Source organism: Anticarsia gemmatalis, chromosome 21 (assembly GCF_050436995.1).
Source record: "Anticarsia gemmatalis isolate Benzon Research Colony breed Stoneville strain chromosome 21, ilAntGemm2 primary, whole genome shotgun sequence".
NCBI lineage: Eukaryota > Metazoa > Arthropoda > Insecta > Lepidoptera > Erebidae > Anticarsia > Anticarsia gemmatalis.
In genome coordinates, this window is record NC_134765.1 from 1,501,552 (window position 1) to 1,524,211 (window position 22,660).

The 22,660-nt window shown below is 36.2% G+C and overlaps 2 protein-coding genes across 6 annotated transcripts in view; one reads left to right on the forward strand and one right to left on the reverse strand.

Annotated features, from left to right (window-relative positions):
* Nucleotides 1-3,658, forward strand: part of Ms (neuropeptide receptor myosuppressin) — a 31,675-nt gene extending 28,017 nt beyond the window's left edge. For 2 of the 3 annotated variants that reach the window (XM_076128458.1, XM_076128456.1), the window contains exons 2-3: nt 2,413-2,666; nt 3,169-3,658. In XM_076128458.1, coding sequence (XP_075984573.1) covers nt 2,413-2,666; nt 3,169-3,260 — 346 coding nt within the window. In that variant the 3' untranslated portion in view covers nt 3,261-3,658. The remainder of the gene's footprint in view (nt 1-2,412; nt 2,667-3,168) is intronic. The other variant, XM_076128459.1, reaches the window with a different exon arrangement.
* A 958-nt stretch (nt 3,659-4,616) lies between these two features.
* The window catches only part of LOC142982022 (C2 domain-containing protein 5), a 28,135-nt gene continuing 10,091 nt past the window's right edge, over nt 4,617-22,660 (reverse strand). The window contains exons 7-23 of one of the 3 annotated variants that reach the window (XM_076128280.1): nt 20,975-22,291; nt 18,474-18,667; nt 17,347-17,493; nt 16,892-17,048; nt 16,605-16,696; nt 15,914-16,037; nt 15,192-15,283; nt 14,696-14,814; nt 14,198-14,323; nt 14,015-14,105; nt 13,597-13,715; nt 13,073-13,174; nt 12,498-12,647; nt 11,490-11,717; nt 10,654-10,809; nt 9,993-10,097; nt 4,617-9,356 (exon numbers count right to left, since the gene is read on the reverse strand). In XM_076128280.1, the coding sequence (XP_075984395.1) occupies nt 9,306-9,356; nt 9,993-10,097; nt 10,654-10,809; nt 11,490-11,717; nt 12,498-12,647; nt 13,073-13,174; nt 13,597-13,715; nt 14,015-14,105; nt 14,198-14,323; nt 14,696-14,814; nt 15,192-15,283; nt 15,914-16,037; nt 16,605-16,696; nt 16,892-17,048; nt 17,347-17,493; nt 18,474-18,667; nt 20,975-22,291 (3,370 nt within the window). In that variant the 3' untranslated portion in view covers nt 4,617-9,305. Of the gene's footprint in view, nt 9,357-9,992; nt 10,098-10,653; nt 10,810-11,489; nt 11,718-12,497; nt 12,648-13,072; nt 13,175-13,596; nt 13,716-14,014; nt 14,106-14,197; nt 14,324-14,695; nt 14,815-15,191; nt 15,284-15,913; nt 16,038-16,604; nt 16,697-16,891; nt 17,049-17,346; nt 17,494-18,473; nt 22,292-22,660 lie in introns of all 3 variants that reach the window. The other 2 variants (XM_076128281.1, XM_076128279.1) reach the window with 2 other exon arrangements.

Here is a 22,660-nt window from a genome sequence, read left to right on the forward strand (position 1 = left end):
GAAACTTAGAAGAAATGTATATCTCTGTCATGCATTAACGGTAAAATATCTGCATCAAAATCAAAAAGTCGATCGACAGAAGCAGACCTCGTGGCTAAATTACAAAAGCCGGCGCGGATCGATCTCTAAGATTAAGTGCGCTAGCCGAGGTTGTTCCATAGACGGGTGACCATATTATTTCGGAAGGCTAGTTGAATTGCGGGTCCCGGCTGTCATATTCAACGATCTTCGAAAGTCGTACAAGCCGCAATAGTTTAAAAATGTAATGTTTTAACATACATTCAAGCGAGTATCGCCGCAAAACTTAGTTTGACATAATTACGATATCTTAAGTTGACGCTATCAGTACATCCGCTATAAAACTGACAATAACTTATAATATCTAGACTAAACATAATTCACTCTTTTGTTGACTTTCGGTAATCGTATACAAGTTTGACTTTTTATTTCCAAGAATACAATAATGACCACTACTTTATTCTTGCATATATATTTTTTTTAACGCGTAACTGTCCCACTGCTGGGCAAGGGTCTCCTCCCTAACGAGCAAGGGGCTAGGTCTTGTGTCCACCATGCTTGCCCACCCACGCACTCATAAATGTATTAAAACATTTTTTAGGCATGCAAGGTTTCATCACAATGTTTTACTGTAACGTTAGAGCAAGCGACAATTATTATTTCTAATACACACATAATTTGGAAAAGTCATTCATGTGTTGCCTTGGGTTCGAACCATCTACCACTAATGTAACAACTTATACCACTCGGCTATCACTGCTCTGTACTAATCTTATAGTTAACTATTTACATTCTAAAAGCTTTATAAGGCAAACTAAGGTAAAATTCATGTTTTGTATATTTGTAAAATTACCTATTTGCAGCATACAAATCCTATGAATTTATAAACATGAATTTTCGAAAAACAATACTCTTTTTTCCATGTTTAAAGTTCTCAATTTAGAACACATAAAAACGACATCAACGTCTACCTTCTAAACTAAACGGCACCTAACTTACTTACACAAATGTGAGTATTACACCTGTTCTAAAACTATCGGACGAAGTAGTTTTCTCTTTTAGTCAACTTAACTGAATTCCGATCTTATTCGTCCCACGTCGACACCCTATTTCAACTGAGAGGCGAAAATAACTGCTTGGACAAAATGTAGTTGTTTTTAAACTTCATTTTCCTTGCACTGAAGTGATCCGTAGAGAGACTTTGTTATTGTAAACTGGACTTTGTAAATGCATTGTTTGGTTTTCATATTGAAGTATGGAGGTTGTGTGATTTTAGGAGCGTTTGAAGTATTTTTAGGGTGCAAAAAGTTGTTATTGTTGGGGATAGTGCAGCCTTTTTCAGTATTACGATATTTTGCCGCTTAAATTAAAAAAAACTTTAGAAAATACAATATTCTTATAGATGAGATTGCACTTTAAGTTATGTTACTGCTTTTGCTATCAATTTTTAAAAGATATAAGTCGCTAGAGTTGTAGGAAAATAATTGGAAAGTGTCTTATATTTATGATATGTCGTTTTTCCAAGGTTTCTTAAAGTTATATTTATCACGGATGGACACCAGACAACAATAAAGATCTTTGTTTCAATATACATAATAGTATTTACTATAAACTATTTATATATTAATAGTTATTGATAACAAATGTCTTCATTATACTATACTTACGCAAACAGGACGATCGGTTGTTTCTGAAGCGTAAACAAAGCGTAAATTACTTGTAAGATAATGTCATATTTTGATAATGATTCTAATATACCCAATAACTTAAGTATATCAATCTTGTACGATGCAATAACATGCATTGTACATTATTATGTTATTGTTCGTCAATTGATATTAAACCTTTACTATTATACTACTTTCGCACATCAGTATAAAATAATACAAACTACAATACGTATTCCTATTAAGTTTAGGCTGCTTGTCTATTAAGGTGAATAAGATAGGAAATGTGCCAATGACATGTAATCTATACTCCTCTTATCTACACTACATTTTACTTTTAGTATTGGCTAAGTTTGGCGGCTCCGGAGAGCAGCCTAAAGTTAAGACTTTTAAAGAAACACATGGCATAGACATAGAAGTAGTGTCTATAAACATTCATTGCTTTTAAGAATGAAGTTCTTCCGTACTTTATCTTTCTTACTAACAGGCAGATTCAAAGTTGATTGAAAGAAACAAGCATAATATATTGACTAGTCTGAGCTTCATCATCATCTCCACACAGCCCAATCCTGTTCATTGCTGAGTGTATTTTTATCTTAGTCCGAGTTCATACCACATACAAAAGTTTTATAGAGCTTGAAACTGAATATGATTTTGTTTTGTCGAGCTTACACCTTTTATAAGTTTTACAGAACTTGAAATTTATGTCGTTTTCTTTTGTTGACAGTGGTGATGGTTACCGCGGAGCGTTAGTGTGCGCAGTGCTGGCGGCGTGCGCGTGCGCGTGCCTGAGCGCGCCCGCGCAGCTGTGCGCCGGCGCCGCGGACGACGACCCCCGCGCGGCGCGCTTCTGTCAGGCGCTCAACACCTTCCTGGAGCTGTACGCCGAGGCCGCCGGCGAGCAGGTCCCCGAGTACCAAGGTACGATCCCCCGGCGAGCCAGGTCTTTAGACGAAGCGACAGTTGAAAGGCTATTAGCAGGTAAGAGTTATATGTTTTTGTCGCTTGGGTGTGGTTCTTCTCAGGTATGGTATAGTATATTTATTTGTGTATTTTTTTAATATAATTTTTATAGAAACTTGCGAAAACTACTTTAGTTTATTTTTAGCATCTACTAATCCTATAGACTAATTTAATAATACAATAATTTCTGGTCTCCTTTCTTCAAAATTATCTCGACTTACACCATCATTCAACCTTCACTGCTTACCTATACTTTGAAAAAAAACTTTGTTCTTGAGTGATATTTAACTACTTCTTCTATATAACACAATTATTTAAATTGCATATATTCTATTTACTCAATATTTTACCTACACTTAGAAAGTTGTTCAAATTCTATCCATCTACAAATTGCCCTAACTCAGTCTTGCTATTCTGAAGTAAATTGGACCCCAAACCCAATTGTTCAAACTGAGATACAATTTTCCCACTGAAAGCAAGTTATTGATGATCATCAACTAATAGCTATTTCTCCATGCAGCGCTGGTCCGCGACTACCCGCAACTCCTGGACACCGGCATGAAGAGGCAAGACGTGGTGCACTCGTTCCTGCGCTTCGGCCGTCGCCGCTGACGTGTCGGCCCGTTGCTCCCGCGCAGCCTCCACACACACACACGCACCGACCAGGCTTAGATTATTTGCTAACTAACATATTACATAATGTTTAGTTCTTTACGTTATTTCGTCCAAAATATTTAAAAAGTTCCTTTTTAATTGTAAGATCCGAGCTAGGTATCCGACAACTGCGAAGTCGTCAACAACATCACACGACTAAACCTCTCTCTACAAATTTAATAGACTAGATTTAGACTTATTATAATGAAATGTACTTATTGCTAAAAGTATTAATAGTGTTTAAGATGTAATTAAACGATCTTGTTGTCAACATTTTTGTGGCATTTCATTTGATAAGTATAAGACTATTTAAATAATTATTATGATGTTTTAAATAAATAAAGTACGTATTTATGACAGGCTTTTGATTTTTTATCATTGAACTTTCTATTATCTACCTACCCTACCTTTTAACATATCTTTGAATTGACTAACGATTAATCAATTCCTCATCAGTTACCTAATCAATAGTACAGCAAACGCAAGACTAGTAACTACATATTGTTTGATTCATAAACAATTAAGTATTTACTTATAACCACGAAGAGCCACATTACAAAGAAAACAGCTAAGTCGTTAAAGTCTTATATGTATGCGAAGTCTAAATAAGCAATGACTTTCAGGTCTCTTCTTTGAAAAAACATTCGATATAACTACAAGAACATTAATTTAGGCCATAATATACCAAAACACCTATGGTAATAATTTCGTTTAAGAAATCCTTTTCTCTTCCTACATATAGGAAGGAAAGACCCAAAAATGAGAATATAACATATAATAACACTACGCAACCTGTTAAATTGTAATTAATGTGAAAACTTTATCATATTTCAACACATTACTTGGTTTAACACGTTAAAGACGATCCGGCCGTAAAATAAGTTACAATTACTTGCCGAAGTCTTCCAATAAATTTTATGAGATATTTGTAACGTCAAACTATGGGGTCAGCGGTTCTTGCGCCTTCCTTGCTTGTAGAGAATGCTTCTTGAAAAATTCTTTCAGAGTTTTAGACTAACTATAACTAATTTATAGGATAATTTAAATTAAGATGCTGATTTCGATTTTTTTGATTCAATTAAGAAGATTATTCAGTACATTGCTGCTTTAACGTAACGGATTAATCAATATAATCTAAGAGAAAAGCAATGTACAGCAAAGTGGCTTTCAAATAGTTATCAATTGAGATACGTAATAGGCACTCTAATTCTTCAACCATTTTAGCTCTTTAACTGTATCATATTGTTTTAAATAATCTAATTATTAGGTGTAATCTAAGGTTACTGTTGTATTGAAAGAAATAAAAGTCAAAAAATAAATATTTCTCATATATTTCGCCCTAGAACACACATTGTAAACATACATAGACAAAATACATAAAGACATCCAAATAGCTGCTATACATTGTATTCGATACTACAATAATATAATTAAGATAATATTATAAATCGTGATTAAAGTAAGCACTTGTAGAAACGATAATATCTCAATTAGTATTTTGTAATACAACTAACGCCATCTACCGATTATAAAGAGAAACAATGAGCTTTATAATCTGCGGATAAAGCAACAAAACGAATTTAAATGATTAGTTCCAGTTTCACGCCTTACGAGTGTGTCTTATACATAAATATATGAAATCAACTGCTAGAAATCCATTTGATAAGCTAGTTTATACTTTAGAAGTGCTGGTCTAAAGTATCTGAACATACACCTAATGCCATCTACCGACAAGAAAGGTAATTAGAAAGCTTTAGTTTGTGGTTGAACTGGCAAAATAGTTGAAATGAAGAACTTCAAAGTTTACTTTTTAATGGCCGGTTTTATTGGCTATCTAACAAATAAGTGTTGATTAACTTAACAGATGGAATTTTAGCAATCTTTTATATACATTTTACTACCCATGGGCTAGTCAATCCGTTTTTTTTAAATATCGTTCTAGCTACATAATATTACATAATGAAAATTAGCTTTTGAGTTAAATAGTATTGTTTCTACAAGTACTTAGATAAATACGGGTGCATATAAGATAGGATAAATTCGCAATAACAATATAGTTTATGCATGAACAGGGGAAAACATTTATAGCGCTAACAGAATAGGACTTCAAACACTACCTAAGAAATAGTTAGAAGTAATTATATGTGTCCGTTACGCTTTCACGGCAAAACTGAAGTGATTTAAATACAATTTGACAAGGTACAGTAAAATCTCTTTTAGGAAGGTCATAGTTAAGTTTTATTCGAGAACTTCAATTAAATTTTTATTTTTCATAATTACCCTGCGGTAAATTATATCTTAATGTTGATCCAGGTTATAAGCTAATTAAGCTATCTATGAAACAATAAATCAAAATCAATGCAGTAACTTTTATGTAATGCAGGAACAAACAACCTTAGATACTTTCATATTAATATTAGTAGAATACAATAAGATATATGTTATATATCTATGCTTTGCTTTCTCTATGAAAAAGGCGTACGTGACCGACCCCCGGTTTCTAAGTACATTTATCGATAGTTTATCTATTTAATAGCGTTTAAACATATTAAAAAAAACGCTATTGAATAGATAAACTACCGTTAAATGTACGCAGAAACTGGGGGCTAGTGGACCTAGCGGACCGTCATTTGTTAAACGTAAATAAACCAGAGTGATTTTAGCTAGCAATTTGAATGATTGTCCTTTTATTCCACATTTCTAACAATGTGCAGTGATAGCCGAGTGGTATAAGTTGACACCTCCCACGCAAGTGGTCGCAGGAAAAGTCATTGTGGTGGACTCAAGGCCTAACCCCTCCCTCATTACGGGGGGAGACCCTTGCCCAGCAGTGGGACATTAATGGGTTAAATTTGTTTATTTTATTTATATCTAACAATATTGAAGTCCTATTCTGTATAGCGTTTTACAAAGACAAGAACTTGTTGACAAATAGCACCATACATTACCACTAACCGTAGAGATATATTTACAAAATTATACAAAAAGTAAATTCAATTGAACGATCACCACAAATTTCAACTACACATTTAGTAATAGAGAGTTTTTGTTGGCAAGTATTTGGTTTAACAATTGTTTTAGACATACATACAAATAGTAATTTAAAAGACTTGTTTTACACATCGTCAGGCCGGCATTAATCGGCCCAGCCGGGTGGTAGAACCGAATCTTTATAGATGAATGTTTGTATTCACTAACCGCTCGGCTTCCGTACACAATCATTCGGCTTGGCAAGGTTTAAACTTTGCCGATCGGCTTTACCGTCTCAAGCCGAATCATACCGAACAAGTGCTTCGGACCGGCTTTGTGTGACAAATCCTACCGAATCGAAATTGGCGGCCCGATTATGTGTTAAGTTAAACTTATATCTGAGCTTTTAATCAGACACGTTTTATGTTTTTTTACGAAGAGTGTTATATAAATAATTATAGATATTTTGTAATGCATATTGAAACCATTCGTTCTAAAGAGGTATTTTCTATTGTGATGCAACTATTTCATATTTGTGTGACTACATAGTACTTACTATATTGGGTTTTATCGCGAAGGAATCCTTATTTTTCAAAAGGGCAGGTATCCATCCATATCATTAAAAAATCAAATCATCAGCCGTAATTCAATGAATAATTCAAGCCAAATACTAAAACGCCACTTCATTTGAAATAGCAATCAAAAGTATTTCCATCGCTTCAATTCTTATGAAAACGACAGAGATAGCATTAAACCTTTGACCGCCACGGTCGGCTATACTCGACAAATCACAACGTGCTCACGACGCTATATTTTCGTCGGCCAAAGGATTAAGCATTACTCAAAATTAAGAGACGTTTTAGTATTCCAATATTCTTATTCTCAAACGATATCTGCAAAGCATTAAAACTACTTACATTTTGAAGAAAAAATATTCTTCTTTCTTTCTTTCTTTCTTTATCTACATTTCAGTTCAAATTCGTTTACACTTTAGGCTCAGAGTTCCAACAAACATTTATAAAATTGTGACACACATTATTATATTGAAATAAACTATATAAAACAAATAACAAAATTGTACGATATATTTAAAAGAACACATTGGACCTACACACTGCGATTCAGACATTGGTAAATACATTGGGTATATTTTGACAGTATCTAAGGGCACGTTCCCACTATATCGTGACGGCAGATAATCGTGTAGTTTTAAGTGCCGTGGCTTATATGTTTAAATGGAGGTGTTCACATATAGAACGACACGACTTACTGTCGTCTAGGAATTTTTTTGCAGTGATGACAGATTATCGTGACAGTGGGGACGGCTAGATACGACAGTCACTAAACGATGAATTTTTTGGCGACAAACAACCGTTATAATGGGAACAGCTAGAGACGACAGTCGTCCAACGATAAATTAATCGTTACGACATAGTGGGAACGCGCCCTTCATCTTAAAAACGTATATGTATGTGTTCGTTAGTATACCTGACTGCCACGCATGAGCACTGGAGTTCGATTGCCGGGTTAGGTAAAGTATTACCTACTACTTTTCTAATTTATGGTAGAATTTTTTATACCCGGTTTTTGTACATTTAACGGTAATTTATCTATTCAATAGCGTTAAAACTCATACAAAATAAACGCTATTGAATAGATAAACTACCGCTAAATGTACCTCAGAAACCGCGTTAGCTATTCAGCTACTATAGGACAATGAGTTTTTCGTCCATCTTTCTACGTGCGCATGAACGCAATGTTGTTTTGCGTGCACGTGCGTATGCGTTTCAAATTTACTTTCATCAAAAATACGCCCAATGTAATTATCCTCTTTCATTTTAAATGTTTCGAACATACAATAAATAATTATCTATAGAAACTTTTTTATTTTAATATCTATATTGAAAAAACGTAGGATATTGTATGACGGTAGTCAATTGTCAAATTCGTGAAAAACCGAAATATTTTTTTCCTATAATAATGGGCTAAGGATTGATGTTGATGAAAGACTATAAAATAATGTTCTACATTGTGTATTTAAAGCACCATTAGACGTGAGTTTGTGACTCTAAAATTATAACACATAAGCTTTTTCGACTTTATTTTTTATTTGTGCGTCAAAATGACATTAACTTGAGACATTTTAAACCTGAAATATAAGAGTTTCTTTCTAACCCGTAAGCCAGACCCGAAACATCTATTTGTGGATAGCAAAAATATTTATTGCTTTTATAAAAATGGCAATGAACTACCGTCATAATTTCCTCAATTATTAAACAACACAGTAAGATAAACAGTCTGTCTTAATACTAACACGAAGTAGACGCTTAGGATAGACCAAGAAGAATCTAGAATATTCCACAGTAATATCACATTAAATACACATAATAATTTTAAAATAGGTGCTTTCACAATTCAGTAACATTACAGATCATGAAAATAAAACAATTTTATAACAAAATTACTGAAAAACATTCATTTTTATGATTTCTGATTTATTTATATTGATATTTTATTTAAGATTAATATTAGCTCATAGCCAGTTGTGCTCACCGGTCGGTAAACGATCTGTGGGTTAAGCAACCGTCGGCGCGGTCATTCTATAGATGGGTGACCGCATAGTGGCGTTTAAACTGAGCGTCTCCGTGCTTCGGAGAGCACGTAAAAAGTCGGTCCCGGTTGTTATCAATTAAGATAACAGTCGTTAAGTCATGTCAAAGGCCTTTCGGGCGGCTTGAACAACTTTGACACTAGGTTGACCACTAACCATACGATAAATAAAAAAATAATAGAATTACTATGAGGCTCATAATTATTGTAATCTATGTGGCCATAAAAAATGGGCTGTAAGAAAAATTACTATAGAAATGAAATTGTAATGTTACATGCTAATGTGGAAGCACCTTGTATAATACCACAGGGGGAACAAATTCACCACCCTGTGTATTATTTAATTAATAATATATTTTGAAACAGTGTTATATCCTAAGCGTCAAAGTCACAGATATGTCATGTTTATAGTTAACTATAAGTTTAGTAAGTTACGTGTACTACGTCACCGCCGACTGATAGAAGACATTGACCCTGGAAGAAAAGGTTTTATTAATTTCAAAGAGTTTTAGCATAAGTTTCAGCCGTAGCCCGATTCTTCCTTCTTCCGATAACTTTATTTCAATGGAAAATTGGATTCAATAGAAGTTTTGTCAGAGTTTGTAGATAATTAAAATAATACCACAAATATGATGAAATAATTGGCCGTTCCCTAATGTTTCGGAAAGCTCATCAAAACAACATACAAATATTTTTTTTAAATTGCAACTCCCGCACTTAGAATTGCTCTTGTGTCGGAAAAAAAATACAACCGGACCCAAAATAACTGTTTGTAGATCGCACAAATATTTGTTACGTGTGGGAATCAAACCCACGACCTCCCGACGTATATTTGATATACGAATATTTGTGAGATTTACAAATATGTAGTTGTTTTGGGTCTGGTTGCACTATGTTAAAATAACGTCTAATAGTATAAGCGATCTTAGAGAATTATTTTACTTACTTTGCTTGTTTATCCTACCCCAACATTACAGAGGTTAAAACAAAATGATTCGATATAGCGTAAATTTACCCCTAACTATATATCAAAATAAGTCTTTAAAACAGGAGATTATACTCATTATGTATTATTGTATTATTGTATGTATGTATGTATGTAATAAATACCTGGTTTTTGTGCGCATTGTCTTGCAGCATGAGCTGCGTGATGTAGAAGGATGTGAGCGCGTTACCGCCCAGCGCCGCCGTATATGCACGGACTATTGCCAACACCTGAACAGACAGACATTATAATAATTACATCATACACGTTGTCGTGTAAATTAAAATAATAATAGTAGTTTTTTGACCCATTACTGTCCCACTGCTGGGCAAGGGTCTCCTCCCAAACGAGGAAGGGGTTAGGCCTTGAGTCCACCACGCTATCCAAATGCGGGTTGGGTACTTTGCATACCCTCAATAAATGTATCAAACAAATTTTTAGCTGAATCTGATAAATCTGAAAGCCGACTCCCCAACATAGTTGCAGAGGCGCCCATAACCAGTTGCACTCACCAATCAGTAAACGATCTGTGGGTTAAGCAAACCTTGGCGCGGTCATTCGATAGATGGGTGACCGCATAGTGGTATTTGAACTGGGCGTCTCCGTGCTTCGAAGGGCACGTAAAAGTCCCGGTTGATGTCAATTATGACAACATTCGTTAAGCCACGAAAACGCCTTCGGGCGGCTTGGACAACTGTGACACTAGGTTGACCACTATTCACTAACCGTACGACAAGAAAAACATAGTTGGAAGAAAAACTAGGTTCTCTATTACTTGTTACTCACCTCGCAAGTAAATGTATGTAGGAACCCGCTAAGTCCGCCCAACTCTCTCACGGCGGTGGTCTCTCGTACAAACAACAGTCGCAACGCACACAGTCGCCGCGACACACGACCGCCGCTCAAGTGACTGAGAGACGTTAGGGAGACTGTCGTTGGCACCTATAAAGGAAAATAAGTGTTAAATATTAGAAAAAGGTTTGTCCAGTACATTGTTGACGTTGCCGTACATTTTTCTTGAGTGTAGATGCATTGTTCATGTATGTTTATCAACTGACTCAATAGCGCAGTGTTAGTAATAGCGGCCCTTAAGCGGCTATAGTCCTAGAACATAAAAGAAAGCCTTGTGTGTAAGAGTCGCGGCTGACCGAGGTATACTTTTTTTTTATTTAGAAGATCAGTGACCAACAGGGTTATTCAAATCGTATGTATGTACCAAGTTCCTCTACTAAGTCGTCAGACTATAGGAAATGACTGAATACATTAAGATATAACAGAATAAGCCACATCGCGTTCGGATGAAATTAATTTTCTACTCTGCTATCGAATAGCGAGCGTTTTACATTTGAATAATAGTTTTTGCGTAATACGCTTGGGGCGCTGATTAGGTTACACATCTGACTTTGACATCCTCAACATAAAACGTTATCTATATTATTCTTCATGCCACGAGTTAAATCCCACAAGAAACAAAAAAATGTGCATTTCACTAATAGTGGTTTTAGTCCCAATTTGTATTATTCTTATTACGTCTATAAAAGGTCACCGCAATCAGATTCGATTTTAATACGAAACATTTCTTTTCAATACAAGTACTCTATCCTAAGCTACATTTGACCCACCTGTCCATTAATAAAGTTCTTCTCCTCCACCGGTTCCGGCGGCTTCACTAGCTGCTCCTCATCCAGCGCGAAGATATCATCATCCCCGTCCCCTGTGCCGTTGCCATGGTTACTCTGACTGCTGTGGTTGCTCTGACTGCTGTGGCCGTGGTCTATGCCGTTTGTATCCGGGCTATTCGGGTCTTGAAGGGGTATCGCTGCTCCTGATACTATTAGTTGGATTTCATCCTGAGAGATAAAAAGAAGGTATTGTTTTAGTAAAGATGAAGACAAAAAGTTTTACCAAAAGGTACCGTGTTATAGTCCATGTAACTGGGTTGTGGAGGTCCGATAGGCAGTCGTTTTATGTAAAATACTGGTATTCAGCTACTTTCGGTGAGATTGGAAGCCGGCTCCAACACAGTTGGATGAAAGAATAGGCTGATTGAAGATTTAAAGATTTGGGAGGATTGATGATAGTTTCACTATTAGTGAATGAGTGTCTGATGGTCTATCTGCTAGTTAGAGTAGAGAAAGTAGAAAATGGAAGCAAGTGTAAAAATTATACCTGCGGGCTTATCACGTATCTCAGTTGACAGCTAGTATACGTCAAATCTATGGTCACTTTTCAGTACATTGCTGCTTTGACGTAACGTACTAATCACTATAATCTAAGGGAGAAAACAGTGGACAGCATAGTGGCTTTCAAATGGCTCTCAACTGAGATACGTGATAGCCCCCCAGATCAGCAAACAATCTAATAAATAGTGATACGCTGGTCTTCTAAGTGATAGTAAACTCATCCCCTTTTTACGTTAAAAGGATAACAATATCACTTATATTTGCAACAGTGTAAGACGTAAACAATTATAAAGATAGTCAGTTTATTAAAATATAATACAATTCATAAGTAAAGAAGAGGCAGGTTAAAGCTGTGATAGTCGGGGACATAACTTTGAAATAGTCGCAACTCGCAATGTCTAGGACGTAATTTTCATTCTCAGAGAAAGATAGAGCTTATGTATTTACCTCAGGCAGTTCGAGCTGGAAGCGTGGCGCGACGAGCGCACACGGCTGCAGGCGCCGCAGCTTGTAGCTCACTCCGTCCAGCGCGCGCCGCACGTGCTTCTCCACCGCCGCGCACGCGCTGCTGGACAGGGCCAGCCGACCGCGCCACACCTATCAAAATATACAGTGGGACTAAGATCATGTATCCTTTAAGGACAATTCTTGACGTACTTTGTGTCCTTTATATTATATCGCTTAATATATAAGATGAAAACTATGAAACCTTGCATGCATAAAATTTGTTTAATATAGTTATTGAACACATGAAACGTCCACAACTTCACTTGGCCATCGTGATGGATCAAAGCCTAACCTCTTCCTTGTTAGGAAGCAGTGTGCCCTTGCCCAGCAGTGAGTCAGAGACGGATTAAGACCCATAGACGGTCACGTGAGTACACGTGGATCAAAAATGTTACTTAACTCAAATCACTTATTCATAAAAGTCAAATACTGACACTTATAACACTCAATGTGACCTATAATATACAGAAATAAATCAAACAGTATCATCTATTACATGTAAACAAGTACATTACCTGCGCGAACGCTTGCGGCGGGACTCCGGGCACAGGTTTGAGAGAGTTCGTGTACACTTGCATGTTCACGTGCCGACTGGCTAACGCACGGGCTGTTTCAACCTACAACAAATTGCAAATACGACTTAATAATATATCGCAAAATAACATAAACTAAACAGATTATAGATGGAAATTCTTCATTGAAAATACAGTATGTGTTTTATAACTAGCAAGGTTTATCTTTGTATTTTTTATCGCTCGACACGTAAAAATATACCAATTAATTTAACGTGCATGTATAAGTCCGTATACGCACATGATCTCGTGCGTGCACGCTCACTAATATAAGCGTAAGATTGCTTTAAACTGTATAAATATAAATATTATTTTCTTAGGCCTCATGCAGTTACTATTTTTCAGAGGACGCATTTTTTATGTTCAATACACTATGATCAATATTATTTAAATCGATCCTAAACTAACGTATACACCATCGAAATGAAAATTAAGATAACATTAAACTACGTTAACAATTTACTTACATCTTCAGCCTCATCTAACTCCAGCACACAAGCGTCTTTGTCCACACACAGATCTAACGCGGGCGGGTCTTCTCCTTCAGCCTCGGGCAACACGCCGTTCGTATTGAGCTCTATACCACCTGGGAAATAAAACATTACTATGTCATTAATTTTATAACTCCAGCATGATTTTATCCTCTTGGGGATGGAATTGATCAAAATTCTTGGCGGATGCCTACGTCACAACATCTACCTGCATGCCAAATTTCAACCCGATCCGTCCAGTGGTTTGGGCTGTACGTTGATAGATCACTATGTCAGTCACTTACCTTTGAGTTATATATATTTAGATTGTGTTGTGCAATTTTGTGTATCAGATAAACTATGCAATATTTATTTAATAAAATGAGTTTTGAAAAGCTTTAGTTTTAATACGTACCAACATCATATCCATTAGCGGCCCTATTAGCTGTGAAAGAGTCCCACAACGCTTTCTGTATTTCTAAAGCGTCTTTGTCGTTTTCTGATGCCTGCAACAAACAAATTTATATCAAAATTTTCAAAAGTTCAGTAAATATGGCAGTATCTGTTAGATTTTATTTGTATTTTTGTCTTAACTTACTTTGATTCTAGGTGGCGTGGGGGGAGGTAAGGCAGCTAATCTAACTGCAGTACCACTTGCGAGAGCCATCACACATCGCTCGCCGATAGCTATTTGTGTTTGTAGAGAGAATAACGCGTTGGCGCCCTGAAACAATACAATATATTACCATGAAATTTCTTGGTTTAATTTATTGACATTAATTTTCACAAGAAAATTATAAATATACATTTTCTGTTAGAAGATAAAACTATGTTTAATGTAACCAAGATGAATAACTACTTAAATCCTTACGATCGTGGTCAAATTATTTATATTTGTAATGTTAATTTTCTTAGAGATAAATTACAATCCAGCGATAAATAAAACAACACAATTGTTTTTTATAATAAGAAACGACATTTAATTTTATTTTATATTAAAACCTCATCTCAATAAGAATATTAAGATAGGTTTTAGCCTCCGTCGTAGATATTTAAGACAGATATCTACATATATACAAAATAAATGTAGTATTACCTGCATCCTAAGTTTGGCTAGTAGTAATTTGTGCAGTTCGTATTCTAAGAATGGTAGTTGGTCGGAGATGTCACGTGCTCCCGGCTCCGACGTGGGCGGCGCTCGACGAACACGGGCCGCTAGAATAAAACGAAATAGTTTAGTTACGTAGTACGTACACTGCAATGATTAGATAGTAGTTGCTGTTGATTAAATGCTTTTTCTACTTAGCCTATTTTATTTAGATATTTAGGTTAATAAAATAAATTTCTACGGCTAGATGTTTCTATCAATTATTGCAAACGTATTGTTAATCATAGATCACTTCAATTGCATTTAAAATGTCTAAAAGTATATTTCAGTAGATCACTTCAAATCGAATGCATTTAGACTGTTTTCAAAGTATATTTTAGGCAATAATCGTTGCTGATATAAATTCTAGTTTGAATTACAAGGTGAAGGAAGGAAGAATTAAATTTTTTCCTGATAGTGACAATAAATAGGTATAATAACTTACCAACCGCGGTGAGTGTGACGGCTTTAGCATGTGATACCAACTTGCTCGGCTTAGCGCACGTTGCAAGCAAAACCGTAGGTACACGTGCACGCCTGTGAATTCATATACATGATTATGATACTGTGATACGTAAATAGTATTAAAATTTGTACGTTAAATGATTATTTTAACTACTTTATTATTACTAACCTGTCGCGAATGCCTATTTGTCTGTCCGCAATAAACTAAGTTTTAAGTGTATATAACAACGTATTAAGTCGGGGAAAAAGTCTTTTCGCATTATAGTATGAATGAACATGTAATAAAATCTCTTTGGCTTCAAGAATCACAAATGAGTACACGGTTCATTAGGTTTCTTTCAGAGAGCCCGTGAGGTACCTAAATATCGAGCTTTTTTGTGTATAGGAAAGATTTTATTACATGTTCATACATACTATAATGCGAAAAGACTTTTTCTCCGACCTAATACCTAGTTTATCACTAAGGTAAACTCGTTGTAACTTGGGCGGGAAGCTAATTAAGTATAAAAGTTGGTCTATGTTTCTGCCTTTCATAACCTTTCTAATCTTTAAATTGCAAATTCCCTAGTTACGTATTTTGTAAAATTTTTGACGGCCTATTCGAATTTTCAGAAGTACAGTATTGTAATCAATGCACCTAAACATCAATTCATCACAACAAAATTAATAAATGCAAGTAAGTATACTGATTGTATAACTAACCTGCATCCTCCACAAGTGGACAGTTCAGCGCGGTACGGTCCAGCGCCGGGGGAATAAGGAACATGCGCCGTAGCACACGTCTCGTTCTCTATCTCGTCTATTGCGTTTTTGGAGCCTGTGTTCACTGAAATAATAAATAGGTATTAGTAGCTTAAACTATTAAAGAACAGTCCTAGATCAGTATCCCTAGCGGATGCTGTAGAAACAACTTTTTCTATACCTTTTAAACTCTCGCGTTGCATGTTTAACATATACTGGGATACGGGAATTAACACGAACGAACACGCATTTTACCTTAAAATTCCTAACGTTTCGGCGCAGGTTGCACTCGCCGTGGTCACAGGTTGACTGACTGCAGTGTTCGCGATAATTCCCGTATCCTATTATATATGTGTTACTTTTTCTATACATTTTAATTGACAATCTCTTGTTACTCGATAGTACTGACTGTATAAAATCGCGCTTGTGGTCTTTTTAAACTTAAAAATCTGAAGATTGTCAAGTACCATTGTGCAGCGGTTAAGTTGTTCGCCACACGACTAACTCTACGTTAGGAGAGCGTGTGTTCGATTCCCACATGGAGTAAATATTCCTGTTATGCTCAAGTCATTGTTTGGTGTTCAGTTGTATTTTCTGTAAGTTGTTTATGTTGTGTATCAATATAACAATAGTATTTAATTATTTATGTTACCTGTAACAGCGGCATCTAGTTCAGCATTAAAATCACAGTCTAAGTTGATAACAGCCGCAGTGCCAGACGCTGACAACACGCAAACGTCCTCGCTAAAACAAAATCGAATATGTATGAAGCATGGATAGCCCAATAGCAAGGCATCAGACTAACTAACTAACTTCAAACTTACTAAAAAACAAACATTCAAGCTTAGTTAAAAAAAATATGTAGTTCTCCACCTCTCATAATCGACGGTGTCATAGTATACTCAAATTCAAATATGTTTATTACTACTAGTGCTTTACCAGATGGCCGCAGTGTCGGTGTACGCGATGACGGCATTGCACCGCAGCGCTCGCGCGTGTGCCCGCAGCTCGGTGCGCAGTTCGGCCCACCACGCGGCGCGTAAGGCTCCCTCCCCACCGTCCGCTAGCTTCACCGAGCGAGCACATACTGTTCCACCTACATTCGCAAAAATAATATGATTTATTTTTCGCTGCTACTTTATATTAAGGACAGTCAATCTGTTATTCATGTCATTGGCAATAAACTAAGAAGTATAGTTTAATGTTTCGTTAAATATAATATGAATATGTGTTCTATTAACGAATTAGGCGCTCCAATACAAAAATCAATGGCAATTCATTGAACTTGTACACATCTAACAATAATAATTGTACGATACAGCAGCACTACGATTAGGTACATCTCAATAATTACCAGCTACTAGACACTAATGTTAGCTACATTAATTACTTACCAATATGCACAATGAATCCGGGCGGGTACTCCGTCATAGTGAGGAAGGGATACTCCAACATATCTAGGTTGTTGCTGTTCATAGACGGCCGCAAGATGGCACCGCCGCCGCTACCGACGTTACCAGCTGACGTATTTAGTGAACTACCTACAATTTATTACATAATTTAGTAAAGCTTTATAATGTAAAATAAGTAAATGAAATGTTTTTAAAGTGTCGCAACATTATTGATTTTCCTTTTACGTGAACTGTAAAAATCTACAAGCAATAAAATTTAATTACGTGGATCTTGAATTAAAAAAAAAAATGGCTGTGAAGAAATTTTTATTGGCAATTTGCATTTAAAAATATATTGTCATGATATTCAAACTGGAATCAAAGCTCGCTATTTACTCCAATAACGTTCGTTTAATTTATATAAACTGTAAAATTATTGACAATAAGTTTTTGCTGGGTAAAACAAGTGTAGGTACTACATTATTTCTATAATCTGTGTCAAACGAGAGTGCTGGATCTACAGGTATTAAATAAATAAGTCTTACTTTGCACATCTTTAAAGTCCATGAAAAGAAAACAAAATACATTTAATACCAACTTGCAACAATAAGACACTCGAAAATGGTTTCTATATGAACATAGTGTATAAAATACATTAAAAAATATACATTGATATATCTTACCAAGTCCAGCATAGTGTAGGAATTCTATAATACTAATATAGGACAAACATTCATTCACAATGATATATTTAACCATGAATCAATTAAACCCTTAATACAATAACGTAAGGACAATAATGACACCATATTATTATTAATACCAAAGAAAATGATTACGCCTTAATAATACCACGAAATTGAAAAAGAATACCACAACAATAAGACTTGCTATACACATATTCGTGTCCCCATTATTCGGCCTAGTTGGGCAATAAACATTTGTAGATGAATTGGGAAAATGTCGCTCGACATCGCCTACTCGATCGGCACAAGTCGAACATGAGCAGTTCCAATGATTCCATTTTATCGTTTCATAAATATTGCCGAACCGAACGTGTCAACCCGAATATGTGTGTAGCAAGCTAACATATATAACTGGTGAAAACTTAATCAAATTAAAAAACGTACCTTTTGGTGTAACACTGAGATCAGAATCAGACGATCGTCTATGTATCCCCATAGGCGTAGAGGACGCATTTAACGAAGAATTCTGCGCATGCGCCGGCGGCGGCTCCCTCCCACCATACGACTCATGCCGCGCATGCCTCGGCGATCCTCTGTCCTTGTCGCACTTGTCTTCCTGCCGTCGCTCCCTCTCGCTCCTGTCGGCACCGCACACAGCATGCGAGTTATCACACACACTAGTGTTAGTCTCTATGTCATGGTCTATGCTCCCTTCAGGCAGTGAAGGTATGGTCTCTAGTACCCCAGGATGAATGGTTTTAGCGTCGCGTGATGTGTTAGCGTTGTCGGACATTTTAGGCGTATCTGTTACAGAAGTTACTGAATGCACGCTATCTTGACGTATGAGTTTTTTTGATTTCGTATTTTCAGTCGTATGCTGTTGGACTTTAGATTCACTTTCGTTCGTAGTTGGTAGGAGAGATACGACTTTATCCATCAATATTGTCTGCACTGCTGTGTTAATTAGACCAGTCGGTTGATTCTCATCTTTATGTTTTTCTACTTCTTTACTTTTATTAGTATCCGCTATAGCGACTTCAGAATCGGTAGGAATCAACGACTGTACTTTATCTAGCAAAATAGTTTCGAACGCTGTATGAACTAAACCTGACGGATTCAAATCATTACTTTCTTTATGACTGACATCTTTTGGTTGTTCAAGAGTTATTTCATTTTGTCCAACCAAAGCTTGGACTTTGTCTAGTAGTATAGTTTGTACAGCAGACTGCACTAAGCCGGGAGATTTCAAATCATTGGCATGTTCAACTTTTTCCAACTCTTCTTCCGTAAATGTTTTTGGTTCAACAAAAGTGATGCCAGGCTGACCAACAAGCGATTGGACTTTATCCATTAATATAGTTTCCATTGCTGTGTGAGTCAAACCTTTTATTTCATTCGGACTATCTTTTATAGCTGTATTATCATCTTCGTTTACAATATTTGGGTCGGGAATAGCAGCACCTAATTCTGACGCATACAGTTTATCTAAAAGCATAGTTTCCATAGCTGTTTTCACAAGGCCTTTGGAACTTAAATCATCTTTACTAGACTTTATTTCTTTCTCATCTAAAATATTTGGTTCAGCATAAGTTATATCAGCATTTCCGACTAAAGATTGGACTTTATCCATTAAAATTGTTTCCATAGCTGTATGCGTTAAACCAGTAGATACATCTTCTCCATGTTTTATTGGTTTATCAATTTCCTCAGTAGGTATAATAGGGTCTACATGAGCACCTAAAGCTGATGCCTGTACTCTATCCAAAAGCATAGTTTCAACAGCCGAATGAACCAAGCCCCTAGATTCTGTCTTATCATGTTTAGGCATATCGTAACTGTCAAATACGCTGTAATAAGGTTCTGGACTTTCAGGTCCAAGAACCGATTGAACTTTCTCCATCAACATTGTCTCCATTGCTGTATGAATTAAACCACTAGGTTTAATTTCCCTTTTCTTTTTATCAGTAGGTGAAGTTGGTTCTGATTTAGGACCTAGAAATGAATGTATAATGTCTAAAGTTTTCTTCCTATGTTTCGGTCCTTCATGTTTATCGGATTCCGTAAAAACAAATTCCGGTTTCGGTGAATCCGGTGTCGTAGCTAATACGGATTGCACTCTATCCATAAGCATAGTCTCCATTGCTGTTTTAACTAAGCCCGGGTTTTTATCTTTCTTATAAATAGTACTCACTATAACAGGCTTTGTACTAACAGGTGGCGCTTTAGTTATAGTCAATGGTATCGGCTGTAATTTCCTTTCCATTGATTCTTTACGCATCTTATTCCTATCTTGTTCAACTTTACCCAATTTCTCGTTGACGTCATCAAAGAACTGTTTATTTCTATGAGAGTCTGGGTCTGGGGAAGTCGGTATTAGAAGATTTTGGACCTTATCTAATAGAATAGTCTCCATAGCTGTATGGACTAGACCAGAAGACTTAAGACAAGTGTTAGATTTCTTATGATGATCGTGGTGTTCTTCTTTAGGATAAGGGAACATGCTTCCACTAAAAGACGCCCTCGAAACAGGCTCCGATCCAATATACATGGAAAATTTCGATCGATCAAATTCGTCACTTTTGTGAAAATATTTGCTGTTCTCATGAGCTTCTCTATCGAGGGTCAAAAGGTCGTTGTAAGATAAAAATGGAGACCCCAACACAGTGTCGCTGGGAGCTTTGGACTGTATATCGGAAGACGACCCTGGCTGACTGAGAGGCGTCACAGCCTCCTTCTTCTTAGGATGCAAGGAGTAGTGCGAAAGGCTTTTAATCATATTGCTTTTAGACAGTTTAGATAACTGACGTCTAATACGTTTCGACGAGCGATGTACAAAGCTACTTTTCTCTACGGGTGAGGAAGGTTCACTAATGCTTTTCGAAGCTTTTTTGTGAGCAAAAGGATTGTGGAATTTTATATGATGACTACTGGGTTTTGTTACACACGTGTCTTTGACCGATGACGTAGACGCTTCGTTTGATCTGACCGGCTTCTCTTTTAAATTCTTAGTTTCCATCTCCCGAGGAACAGATTCTAGTGATTTACATTTATCAATAAGTAGTTGGTTGTCAAAAACTTGTTGTTCAACTTCGAGTTTTTTATCTAATTCTTGCCTCATTTCTTGAGGTTTTACTTTCTGATCAGGACTAGCGTTTTCAAGGACTGTTAGTTTTTTGTCCATACTCGCTATGAAAACCGGATTGGCTTCATGACTTAGTACTGATTGTACAACAGAACTAGTAGTCTCAATAGATTTCTCTGTGTCCGTTTTGACATCAGAGCTTTCGTCATCTTCTTCGGAAGAAGATTCTAGTTCGGAACTCTCAGCGGATAGTGCAGAGGAAATTGAACCGAAATAACCTGGTTCTCCAGGTAAAGTGAGGAGATTATCGCTTCTCACAGGCATTGGAGTCGCCGGACAAGATTCAGATATCTTTCGTTCCCTAACTACCGCCGTTTCTTCAGTATTTATATTACTGAGAGAAGTGAAACGTATTTCTGGAAGAGTTTTTTCATCTTCTATGTATTCCTCTTTAGTTATTTTCGCTTTCTCTTCATCGGAAATGTTAATTGTAGGTTCAGACTCACTGGTTCGTCTCATAGTGGAACCGGGGGAAGCTTCAGAGTCTTGCGTTTCTGCTATACAAGCAAGACTGGTATGAGCATGTATGACTGAGCGAGCAAGAATCGAAGCCATACCTTCCCCTTCATCGTCCTTATTCACAACAGTTTTACGAAACTTAGGTTTCTTCAACCTTTTCAATTTCTTAAACTCATTTTTGATATCGACTAACGACAATCGCGAAGTTTCGGAAGTATTCGATTTTATAGAAACAGAATCGTCTTGTTTATCGGATTTTTTTGAACGAGTACTCGAAAATCTTTTAGTGAAAAAGTTGGTTTTGATCTTTTTGATTGCTTGTAGAGGTCCTGAGGAATCTGAATCATCAGAATCTCTATTCAACAGCTTGTTTAAGTCTGTTTGATCTTCGGAAAGATGTCTTAGACTCTTATGGTGAAAATATTCGTCCTGAAATATGGATACGCTGCCAGCATAACTAGTAATACTAGACTGTCTAGTTAAATCCATACTTTTATCATCATCGTCAATCGTATCGGTTTCGTCCAATAGCGATGAAGCATTAGGATTTAATATATTCAACATTTTCTGTAATTCCTCCTGATGAGTTTGATAATACTGACTCAAGTCTGTCAAACTCTCATTATCAGTCGCCAAAATGTCCAAGTACTTTTTTAATTGTCTGTTTAAGTTAGCGGACGGACACAACAAACCATGCAAAAATGTACTATAAGTATATTGTTTTAAAACTCATTATTTAATCTACGTTACTTTGTCTGAACATCGAAAGCTTTTCGACCACGATATCAACTATACATATTTCGAAGAATCTAAAGTTAGAACATTTTAATTAGTCAAAGTTGTTGAAACTGCCCGATAGATGGCAATAGGCCCGACCTATTACAACTCTATAAATATCATCTGTATTTGTATGTATGCTTAATTTATTCCAATTCATGTATACAGACCCCTATTACATAAATAATATTGGACAAATAAATAAATGGCATATAAGTACTTCATTTATTAATATATCTTATATATTTTCATT